General features: G+C 42.7%; 1 protein-coding gene across 2 annotated transcripts; it reads right to left on the reverse strand.

Annotated features, from left to right (window-relative positions):
* Nucleotides 1-4297: 4297 nt before the first annotated feature.
* On the reverse strand, nt 4298-10263 carry LOC109909199 (C5a anaphylatoxin chemotactic receptor 1-like). Of its 2 annotated transcripts, XM_031795589.1 has the most exons (3): nt 9777-10263; nt 4910-5995; nt 4298-4574 (listed from the first exon to the last, which is right to left on the reverse strand). In XM_031795589.1, exons 1-2 carry the CDS (start codon nt 10020-10022, stop codon nt 4928-4930), a joined length of 1314 nt encoding a protein of 437 aa, XP_031651449.1. In that variant the 5' UTR covers nt 10023-10263; the 3' UTR covers nt 4298-4574; nt 4910-4927. The 2 variants fall into 2 exon arrangements, with proteins under 2 accessions (XP_031651449.1, XP_020363820.1); XM_020508231.2 differs by lacking the exon at nt 4298-4574 and having other exon boundaries at nt 4846-5995.
* Nucleotides 10264-12500: the final 2237 nt, after the last annotated feature.

Here is a 12500-nt window from a genome sequence, read left to right on the forward strand (position 1 = left end):
CAACCTCTATGTGGATGTCAGCTAAAGCGGATCTGATCGAAAACAGCCTTTAAATACAGATAAAGCCAAATGTAATTGCCAAGTGTGATTGCTGCTGGAAACATATTACAGAGATAGTTCTGTTGCACAACACTGGATTAAAATCACATATCTTTTGTTTTTATATCTATATCACATATTTATTTTCAAATTTGAGAACATGGAGACATTGACATCAATACAACATCCCCAGTCCTTTATCGCAACCACCAAGGCATTTTACAAAAAAACTATATAATAATACAAAACATTAAATAACACAAAAGAGAAAAAAAAATACAATGGGTGTCACAATAACAGTGGAATCCTATCTGCACACCGTAGCCTCTGACATATGACATAACTGCCTATACTGAAAAAATTACAGCCATTCTCCACTAGCAGCTCAAACACCATCTGGCCCATGACAGCGTCCCCCAGTCCTGGCCCCGGGGACCCGAGGGGGCACACATCCCCGCCCCCACATTCAACTCGCTCGACTCCAGTCACAAGTTTGGTAATGAGTTGGTAAATTGAATCAAGTGTTCCATCACTTGGGCAAGTACAAAGACTAGCACCCTCTGGGCCCCCAGGACCAGGAGAATCCAGTCTATACAGTGGCTGGAGACAACAACAAGGCAACAGAGAACAGAATAGTAAATATAACAAAGATAAAACAGGTATGACAGTAACAGTGGATTCCTATTAACAAATCACAGCCACTTACACAGGACCTGACTGCCTATACTGAAATGTGAGAGCTAAACTATATGAAAAATAGGCTCTCTACATGTTCACTGAAAGGGGACCAAGTCAGGACAAACTTCTCTCAGGACCCCTGCACAAAATGTATCTAACCATTTCAAGTGGCAGAGATGACATCACATCCATAACGCACTACGTAAGAGAAGGAAGTCTTGCCGACCTCCAATTAAAAGAGGGTAAGACGGTAGATTTCTGTTGTCGTGGTTATTTCGTTCACACTTTTACTTTGTCACAATAATAATTTGCATGAGTTATGTTACGGGTCTCATTACCATTCCCCATAGACTGTCGGGCCAAAAGGGATTCGTAACACTCATCAATAAGCTAAGGACCCTGGGACTTAACACCTGCCTCTGCAACAGGATCCTGGACTTTCTGACGGGCTGAACCCAGGTGGTAAGGGTAGTTAACAACACATCTGCCACTCTTATCCTCAACACAGGGGCCCCCCAGGGGTGCATGCTTAGTCCCCTCCTGTACTCCCTGTTCACCCATGACTGCGTGGCCAAGCACGACTCCAACACCATCATTACGTTTTTGCCGACGACACAACGGTGGTAGGCCTGATCATCTACAACGATGAGACAGCCTATAGGGAGGTCAGAGACCTGGCAGTGTGGTGCCAGGACAACAACCTCTCCCTCAACATAATCAAGTCAAATGAAATGATCATGGACTACAGGAAAAGGAGGGCCAAGTACGCCCCCATTCTCATCAACGGGGCTGTAGTAGAGCAGGTTGAGAGCTTCCTTGTTGTCACCAACAAACTATAATGGTCCAAACACACCAAGACAGTCGTGAAGAGAGCATGACAATGCCTATTCCCCCTCAGGAGACTGAAAAGACTTGGCATGGGTCCTCTGATCCTGAAAAAGTTATACAGCTGCACCATCGAGAGCATCCTGACTGGTTGCATCACCGCCTGGTATGGCAACTGCTCTGCCTACAGAGGGTAGTGTGGAAGGCCCAGTACATCACTGGGGCCAAGCTTCCTGCCATTCAGGACCTCTATACATGCGGTGTCAGAGGAAGGCCATAAAAATTGCCAAAGACTCCAGCCACCCTAGTCATTACCACAGATGATATCTGAAAGAGAGTTTAACACAGTAGTGGTGGAGAGGAAGAAGACTTGGATGTGGGGATAATAAGACACCAAAAAAGCATTTTAAAGAGCAACTTGATTTCATACAAACTTTTATTTCAACACAAATACATTTATTTACAAGATCAGTATTATTTATTTTATTTCTTATATTTCAACTATTCATGTTGTGGTGTGCTCATTAAGAGTTGTTATCTAAGGGCTGAAACATGACATATTTGTCAAAATGACATATCTATGACAATGAACTAAAATCAAAACTAAGATCTTGTTGGGTGGTCCTTTGCATGGGGTGATTCCCTTCAACAATCAGTCTTCCAGATAGATGACACAGACACAGGAACCTTGGTATAAAACTCTTTAGTAATACAATGCAATTGCAGACAGAGATTCACATACAGAGTACCTCAGTAGTCCATAGTAAAGATTTGTATGGCGAAAAAGGAGACAACAGTCTTTATACAACCTACCGTCAATCATATCTTAATTAAGGCAAGGGGGCACTATTTTCACGTCCGGATGAAAAGTGTGCACAAAGTAAACTGCCTGCTACTCAGGCTCAGAAGCTAGGGTATGCATATAATGGTGCATTTGGATAGACAACACTCTAACGTTTCTAAAACTGTTAAAATTATGTATGTGAGTATAACAGAACTTATTTGGCAGGCGAAACCCCGAGGACAAACCATCCAGGAATTTTATTTGTGAGGTCACTCTCTTTTCAATTGGTTTTCTATGGGGAACTAGATTTATGAGGGACCTGGTTGCAGTTCTTATGGCTTCCACTAGATGTCAACAGTCTTTAGAACTGTTTTCCTTTTTCCATTTCCTTTCTGGGAGTCGAGCCAAGTGCACTGTTGTGTTAGGTTTGCACGACCTGAAATCTTGCTCCACTTCCATTTTATCCGCTATTGAACACGGTTTATTCCGTCTTAAATTTTATAGATTATTTACGTTTAAAAATACCCAAAGTTTTATTAGGAAAGTTGTTTGAAATGTTTGGATCAAGTTTACAGGTAATTTATTAGAGACTTTGTAGTCATGTTGCGCTAGTTGGAACCGGTGTATTTTCTGAATCAAGAGCACCAAATAAATTGACATTTTGGGGATATAACGACAGAGTTTATCGAACAAAAGGACCATTTGTGATGTTTAATGGACATATTGGAGTGCCAACAGAAGAAGATCTTCAAAGGTAAGGCATGACTTGTATCGTTATTTCTGACTTTTGTGTCGCACCTGGCGTGTTGAAATATGATTTTCATGTCTTGGTATGCTGGGCGCTGTCCTTAGCATGGTTTGCTTTCGCCATGAAGGCTTTTTGAAATCTGACACTGTGGCTGGATTAACAAGAAGTTAATCTCTAAACTGATGTATAACACTTGTATGATTTCTGAATTATTATTATGAGTATTTCTGTTTTTGAATTTGGCACGCTGCTATTTCACTGGGTGTTGTCAAATCAATCCCGTTAACCTCTCTGGGACATGTGGGACGGTAGCGTCTGGCCAAAAGCCAGAGAAAATGCAGAGCGCCAAATTAAAATAAATTACTATAAAAATCAAACTTGCATGAAATCACACATGCAAGATACCAAATTAAAGCTACACTTGTTGTGAATCCAGCCAACATGTCAGATTTCAAAAAGGCTTTTCGGCGAAAGCAAACAATGTTATTATCTGAGGATAGCACCATAGTAAAGAAAGAGAGAAGCATATTTTAACCCTGCAGGCGCGACACAAAACGTAGAAATAAAATTATAATTCATGCCTTACCTTTGACAAGCTTCTTTTGTTGGCACTCCAATATGTCCCATAAACATCACAAATGGTCCTTTTGTTCAATTAATTCCGTCGATATATATATCCATAAATGTCCATTTATTTGGCGTGTTTGATCCAGAAAAACACTGGTTCCAATTTACACAATGTGACTAAAAAATATCTCAAAAGTTACCTGTAAACTTTGCCAAAACATTTCAAACTACTTTTGTAATACAACTTTAGGTATTTTTTTACGTAAATAATAGATACAATTGAAGACGGGATGATCTGTGTCCAATGCAGGAGGAAAACAAACTGTAGCATGCTTTCTGGTCACGCGCCTCTAACAGTACACTTCAAGTGACCCTCGTTCAAGATTGCCGTACTTCTTCATTACACAAAGGAAAAACCTCAACCAATTTCTAAAGACTGATGACATCCAGTGGACGCGATAGGAACTGCAAGAAGGTCCCTTAGAAATCTGGATTCCCAATGAAATCCCATTGAAAAGAGAGTGACCTAAAAAAAAAATCTGAATGGTTTGTCCTCAGGGTTACGCCTGCTAAATAAGTTCTGCTATACTCACAGACATGATTCAAACAGTTTTAGAATATTCAGAGTGTTTTCTATCCAGATCTACTATTAATATGCATATCTTATCTTCTCGGGATGAGTAGCAGGCAGTTGAATATGGGCATGCATTTCATCCGGGACGTGAAAATACTGCCCCCTGTCACCAAGAAGTTAACGGGATTGGTGCGTGAAGGGATCACTTAAGCAGTTAACATTGTTGCATTTGATTAGATACAAAGCATCTAAGATGAGAAAAACATGTCTACACTGTGGTTTTTCACTCTACTATCTCGGCCTTGAGCCTATCAGCAGGTGCAGACAATTCTCAGCTAAAGCAGTACATCTCCATTTACCCAGTACTTTTCCATCATTACGCATTGCAAGCATACAAAGGTTATCACATATATACAGTAATCATGGCACTGGTGTGACAGCTCTAATGCAGTTCCACCTCTCACACCACCAAAACAACCTTATTGGGGATGTCAGCTAAAGCGGATCTGATTGAATAGAGCCCTTAAATACAGATAAAGCCAAATGTAATTGCGCAAATGTGATTGCTGGCGGAAATATATTACAGAGAGGGCAGAAGTTCCTGTTCTGTTAAACAACACTGGATTCGAATCACGTCTCCCAGCACTTTTTAATGTCACAAAACACTCTGACTCAGCAGGTTCTCATGGTTTACACACACACACACAGAACTTTACATTATATTCATCTCCTGGGTTCTTTCTGATGTGCTCTTGGATATGCTCTTTCTGGGTAGCGGCTCCTCGGTGGCGAAGTTTAACATACTGCGCAGGGAACGATTAATACTCTGCTTAAAGCCTCGTCCCAGACACACATAGATCAGAGGGTTGAGGCAGCTGTTACAGTAGGCAAGACAGAGGGCCAGGGTGTGGGCCAGCTGTATGTTGGCGCTGTGCGATGAGTGCCGGGGGGTCAATAGGATCAGGAAATCCAATATGTGCAGTGGAACCCAGCACAGGAAGAAGCTCAGCAACACAGCAAAAATGACCCTCAAGGTGCGTCTGGAGCGCACCTCACTCACCCTTCCAGACCCCACCCCAGACCCCCGCCCGGCCTTGCTATACACAACCCAATGACACGCTACGATGGTGATGAATGGCATCACAAAACCCAACAGGAAGCGTACTGTAGTGATAGTCCAGGCGCTAACTATAGTGTGAGATCCCAGGCACTCTGATTTACTGGTGCTTAGCTGGACCTCCTTCACGTAGACAAACTGGGGGATGCTGCCCAGCAGGGCCAGGAGCCACAACCCGACACATACCCAGGCGGCCTTGCGTGGCCTCCTCCAGTTCTGGCACCACACGGGCAAGCTGACCAGCAGCCAGCGGTCCAGGCTGATAAGTACTAGCAGCAGCACGCTACAATACATGACCTGGTAGATGAGTCCCTTGAGCAGCTTGCAGGCCACGGAGCCAAAGGGCCAGTGCTGGTCCATGGCCAAGGGCACCATGAGGAGGGGCAGGGACAGGCAGCAGAGCAGGTCAGCCAGGGCCAGGTTGAGGAACCACAGAGAGGTGACTGAGCGCGGCATGCGGAAGCCTGTCACCCACACCACCAGAGCATTGCCCGGGACCCCCAGCAGGAAGACCAAGCTATAGAACACCAGGGCGAACAGGTGACGGGGCCCCAGCACAGGACCAAGGTCCTCAGGCTCGACGAATTCCCATTCAGTGAAGTTCAGGAGGCTCAACTCCTCATCAGTGAAAATCGAGCCCAAATCATCCATGCTTGGAGATGACTGTTGAGGGGAAGGGAAAGACAGTAGTATGATAGTTCCTATAATAGCATTGTATCAATACAATAATACAGGTATTCTTGAAAGACGGGACAATCTCAAACTTTTTTAAAATATGTATTCTCATAGGACTTATGTTAACTCCGTCAGACACCTTAAAAGGAATTACATTTTTACATTTATTGTCCAACAACCTGATTTTGCATTGTCCTTATGGGGTATTGTGTGCAGATTGATGAGAAAATATATATGTAATCCATTTTAGAATAAGGATGTAACGTAACAAAATGTGGAAAAAGTCAAGGGGTCTGAATACTTTCTGAATGCACTGTATGTTGCAGAACAGTGAATAAATATTTTTTCTGAATATTGACAAGCCACTGATGGAGGTGATCCTTGAAACAGACATATTTGTACCTCTAAAAGTAAAAGTTAAGTACAATTATTTGTAATGTATAGAAAATTGTTCAATTGAAAATCCTCAGTAAAAACAGGTCTTTCAGCACTCTGACAGAGAACATTAGACGAGATTATGTTTTACGGAGTTGACAAAAATGCATTATTCTTCATCATTCAAGTGATATACAAAGTAGAAATGTTGTTTTTCCTCAGTTGCTTTATGATACCAAAACCTAATTAAAATAAACATATTTGAACCAAAATTAATTCCTATCTTAAAACCATTTCATTGATTTTATTGAGTTATAGTTCATATGAGGAATACAGTCTATTGAAATAAATAAATTAGCCCCTAATCTATGGATTTCACATGACTGGGAATTGTCCCCAATTGTGTTCATTATTCCTGCCCATACCTCTGTTCACAAAGTTGACATCAGCAACCCTCTCGCTGACAACGCCATACACATGGTCTACGGTTGTGAGGCCGGTTGGACGTACTACCAAATTCTCTAAAATAACGTTGGATGTGGCTTATGGTAGAGAAATGAACATTAAATTATCTTTCAACAGTTGTCGAGGCCCTAATCCATGGATTACACTTGACTGGGCAGGGGTGCAGCCATGGGTGGACCTGGGAGGGCATAGGCCCACCCACTGGGGAGCCAGGCCCAGCAAATCAGTCAATAACTACAGACAGAAATACTCCTCAAAAAATGTTGTTCAGTGTATAAGGGAGATGGAGTTTGTGTGCGTGTGTGCGTGCGTGTGTCCGTCCCCTGAGTGAGTTTGAGACTTAGTGTTTGTCCCCCCCCCCCCCACTACCATTGGTAGCTACCATTTCTCAGTAAAGTACTATATTTATCCTTAACCACTGATTCCTTGTCTCTTCTCTGCACCTTGGTCCAACCTCACCACATCACAAACCATGGTGATTTTAATATTGTTTGTTTAATTCTATCAAAAGTAGAGCACATTACAGGCCACCTCGTTGCACCACATGTAATGAGGACATGAAGGATATTATGGTGGAGCTGACCGGGCTCATTCCTGATTCATTTAGGATTTCAGAGTAATCTGACGGAGGTAACCAACGGCTCTGTTCAATCTGTCTCGTTGAAGCGTAACAGCTTGCACGCTAGAAATGAAGGTAATTTCTGTTTTAGCCGACATACTGTATGCAGCGTTTACAGTGAATGCAGTCTCTGCTAAAGTGGGAACATTGCCTTTAAATTTCAATCAAGTTGTAACACTGAACTTCTGCATTGAATAACCTCACACTCAACGTCAACAAAACAAAGGAGATGATTGTGGACTTCAGGAAACAGCAGAGGGAGCACCCCCCCTATCCACATCGACTGGACAGTAGTGGAGAGGGTAGTAAGTTATAAGTTCCTCGGCATACACATCACGGACAAACTGAATTGGTCCACCCACACAGACAGCGTCGTGAAGAAGGTGCAGCAGCGCCTCTTCAACCTCAGGAGGCTGAAGAAATTCAGCTTGTCACCAAAAGCACTCACAAACTTCTACAGATGCACAATCGAGAGCATCCTGTCGGGCTGTATCACCGCCTGGTACGGTAACTGCTCCGCCCACAACCGTAAGGCTCTCCAGAGGGTAGTGAGGTCTGCACAACGCATCACCGGGGGCAAACTACCTGCCCTCCAGGACACCTACACCACCCGATGTCACAGGAAGGCCATAAAGATCATCAAGGACAACAACCACCCGAGCCACTGCCTGTTCACCCCGCTATCATCCAGAAGGCAAGGTCAGTACAGGTACATCAAAGCAGGGACCGAGAGACTGAAAAACAGCTTCTATCTCAAGGCCACCAGACTGTTAAACAGCCACCACTAACATTGAGTGGCTGCTGCCAACACACTGACTCAACTCCAGCCACTGTAATAATGGGAATTGATGGAAATTGATGTAAAAATATATCACTAGCCATTTTAAACAATGCTACTTAATATAATGTTTACATACCCTACATTACTAATCTCATATGTATATGTATATACTGTACTCTATATCATCTACTGCATCTTTATGTAATACATGTATCACTAGCCACTTTAAACTATGCCACTTTGTTTACATACCCTACATTACTCATCTCATATGTATATACTGTACTCGATACCATCTACTCCATCTTGCCTATGCCGTTCTGTACCATCACTCATTCATATATCTTTATGTACATATTCTTTATCCCTTTACACTTGTGTGTATAAGGTAGTAGTTTTGGAATTGTTAGGTTAGATTACTCGTTTGTTATTACTGCATTGTCGGAACTAGAAGCACAAGCATTTCACTACACTCGCATTAACATCTGCTAACCATGTGTATGGGACAAATACATTTGATTTGAATAGAGCCTCAAATCTCCGGACACATTGGTTCGGAATCAGTTTTGAGAGAAACATTATTTGAAGTCAGAAGGCAAGAAATGACATAAGATCTCTCTTCAGTTCGTTTGAATTAATGCACATTATTAGGAGAGATATGCATGTACTGTATGTATATATTTGCAAAAATATATATGGGAGTTTGGAAGTGATGCAGACAATTACATTGATAGAAGCTACAATCTATCTGCAATATCTACAATCTATCTGCAATATCTACACTTAGCAGAGTTTTGAATTGGGATCCTTTGCTCTGGATAATGGCATTTCTGGGCATAGAGCCCATATGGAAATGAATAATATTGAAAATATTTTGGAATTTCCTGAAGCAAATCTTTCCCCTTTAAAAATGCTGGGGTGATTCCTTTTGCCACGGACCTCTATGCTGGGGTGGTTCCTTTCTCCACAGCCCTTTAAAAATAAGCTCAAATAATGCGACAAAATCTTGTTTTTTTCCAACTATAAAGTTTCACTGCCAGACAAGGATTGTCCTGACTTTCAAGAATCCCTGAATGGAATGGTATAATTGTTAAAGCATTGAAAGCAAGATCTTGGTTGGGTTAAATGCATAAGACACATTTCAGTTGAAGGCTTTCAGTTGTACAACTGACTAGGTATCCCCCCTTTTACCATTACATACTATTATGATGACTTGCTAGTTGTTTATTCACACAGTTTTTTTTTTTATTCAATCCGTAATTGTCCATATCAAGACCAAGGTAAATAACCATAGGAAATGAACATTTAATTAATGCTGGAATAGCTTAGTTGTGATAACAGGGTTAAACAGGATTTGAAATTGAGGAATAACACAAGCACACTTTATAAAGTGATACAAGACCAGTCAGCATTTTACATGACATTCAAGTCATTCACGTGCAAAATACCTCTAAAATGAAATGATTTCAATCAGATAATCAATCACGGAACACTGTAAAATTAAGGTTACAATTAAGGTTGTACTTTACCTTAGATTTCAGATTTATGTATCGACGTCTTCTTGTAGATGACTCCGCACACAACCAGAAAAAATAGGAACTGTTCTTCTTTAGCACAATTTCTGTCCACAGACACCTCACCCAATCATGACCTGACCTCCTTATGATCAGGAATTGTAAAAATGTCAACGCATTGCCAAATATAGAGGGAGAGATACAAACACAAATGACATAGTACTGGTCATGAGAACACCTGAGAACTGAACTAACACCCATATAACTATATAGACATACCCAGTCTACCTATGTGGGCAAAGACGCAACCCCCACTAAATATTATCACACTGATTAGTAAGAATTCAAAAAATAAGAAATCTGAGCATCTCTAGTTTGTATCCTGATAAGAGCTTGGCAGCCCTAAAGTGTTATAGGTTAGGATGTCAAGGTCATGGGTGACTCCAAAGAATTAGTGTCCACTTTATCTCTGAGCCCTTAGCTGTTTCCATATTTATGCCTGTCTTTTCTGGGGTCTCCCTGAGGACAGGCTGGCACTCCTTCACAGTGAAGTTTGACCCTGTTCCTCACTATTATCTGATTGTTGGCGCCCCCCCCCCCCCCCCCCCCCCCCCCTCTAGTGCTGTGGGGGCTGTGCTTTGGCAAAGTGGGTGGGGTTATATCCTCCCTGTTTGGCCCTGTCCGGGGGTGTCCTCGGATGGGGCCACAGTGTCTCCTGACCCCTCCTGTCTCAGCGTCCAATATTTATGCTGCAGTACTTTATGTGTCGGGGGGCTAGGGTCAGTTTGTTATATCTGGAGTACTTCTCCTGTCCTATTCGGTGTCCTGTGTGAATTTAAGTGTGCTCTCTCTAATTCTCTCTTTCTTTCTCTCTCTCGGAGGACCTGAGCCCTAGGACCATGCCTCAGGACTACCTGACATGATGACTCCTTGCTGTCCCCAGTCCACCTGGCCGTGCTGCTGCTCCAGTTTAGTTTCTGCCTTATTATTATTGGACCATGCTGGTAATTTATGAACATTTGAACATCTTGGCCATGTTCTGTTATAATCTCCACCCGGCACAGCCAGAAGAGGACTGGCCACCCCACATAGCCTGGTTCCTCTCCAGGTTTCTTCCTAGGTTTTGGCCTTTCTAGGGAGTTTTTCCTAGCCACCGTGCTTCTACACCTGCATTGCTTGCTGTTTGGGGTTTTAGGCTGGGTTTCTGTACAGCACTTTGAGATATCAGCTGATGTACGAAGGGCTATAGAAATACATTTGATTTGATTTGATTTTGATTTGATCTGATACTAGCTGTGTGCTACTCTATCTGCTCTCTTCATCCCTACATGGCTTGTTGATGAATACTGGATAAGAATCCTCATCTGAGCTCTCAGACTCAGTGCTCTCAACATTTTGCTGCTTTTGCTGGGGTGGTTCTTTTCTCCACATACCTCTATGCTGGGGTGGTTATTTTCTCCACAGACCTCTATGCTGGGGTGGTTCTTTTCTCCACAGACCTCTATGCTGGGGTGGTTCTTTTCTCCACAGACCTCTATGCTGGGGTGGTTCTTTTCTCCACAGACCTCTATGCTGGGGTGGTTCTTTTCTCCACAGACCTCTATGCTGGGGTGGTTCTTTTCTCCACAGACCTCTATGCTGGGGTGGTTTCCCGGGATAATTTGCATTTTCTCAAGCAACAGTTCATCACTGGTGTTAATTTTCTGGAGATGCCCCCTCATCTCCACCGCACTCATCTCCGCCCTGACGTTATCGTTGTTAATCCAGTAACAATGGCTCTTGACTAAATCTGTGCCATATTTCAGTCCTGATTGGGAACGAGCTGAGGCTGATAACACTTTCTGGGACTAGTAAATCCAAAGCGGACTCTCCCGGCTCATGTGTTACCTTAGTCAACTTGTGATACAGTTCAGTAGCATCCTTCTCTGCATAATGTGTCCTCAAGATTTGCCTTAGTGTGTAGAGTGTCATGTCTGTTTTTCCCTCCAGATAACTTCTCATCATAAGCCCTGGGCTCACAGCTCTGATTACTGCTTCTATGATGTCTAATTCACTGTATCCTTTTCTCAGTCCATTTTCAATCTGATATTCTAGGCTGCTGAAGCTGAGCTTATCTTTCTGATTCTGATCTGTCCATGGATTTTAAAGACTTTATGACTGGGCATACTCCACTCTCTCTCTGTGGTGTGTGCCTTGCTGGAGCTGGGCCCACCTCTCTGCTGGGCTGAGGAGCCTCTCCCTCTTTTCGTCCTGCCGCAGCTCCTGTCTCTCCGCTGGGTTCGCTGTCCACTCTGGAACTCTGTTCGATTTCATACAATGTTTCCCTCTCTTGACTCATATTGTCCTACTCACTTGGCAACAACGACAATGCAGGCAATGGCAAGATAGCTAAAATTGGTTTGGTGGTTAGCCCGGTAACGTTAGCTAGCTGGCTACTCTCCCAATGTCTCTCACTCGTTGTCCGTTCAAGGAATATGGGCCGGTGCTCACATAAAAATAAATCTCAGCAGTGCTCCAAATTTGTTACCGTTTCTATGAGCTTAAAATATAAACTCCGATGTAATATAATTTTAATAATGTTAGCATTGTGTAACAGCGGTTTACAGCCTTTTATGTTTGTTTTTCTTCCTCTACCCCAGTGTACTTAAACTTTTCTTCTTCATTTCCCATGGGCTTCACCCAAGTAAAACACCAGTTGCTGGATACAACTGTATTAATCCCCTTACAGTGCATTCGGAA

Source organism: Oncorhynchus kisutch, linkage group LG18, assembly GCF_002021735.2.
Source record: "Oncorhynchus kisutch isolate 150728-3 linkage group LG18, Okis_V2, whole genome shotgun sequence".
Lineage (NCBI taxonomy): Eukaryota > Metazoa > Chordata > Actinopteri > Salmoniformes > Salmonidae > Oncorhynchus > Oncorhynchus kisutch.

What these genes read in the sequence shown, in the direction of transcription:
- LOC109909199 (XM_031795589.1), bottom strand. Translation starts at nt 10,022, where the DNA reads ATGGGTGTTAGTTCAGTTCTCAGGTGTTCTCATGACCAGTACTATGTC. An exon ending in ACATAAATCTGAAATCTAAG is followed by an intron (nt 5,996 to 9,776) that starts GTAAAGTACAAC and finishes TCCCCTCAACAG; the next exon opens with TCATCTCCAAGCATGGATGA.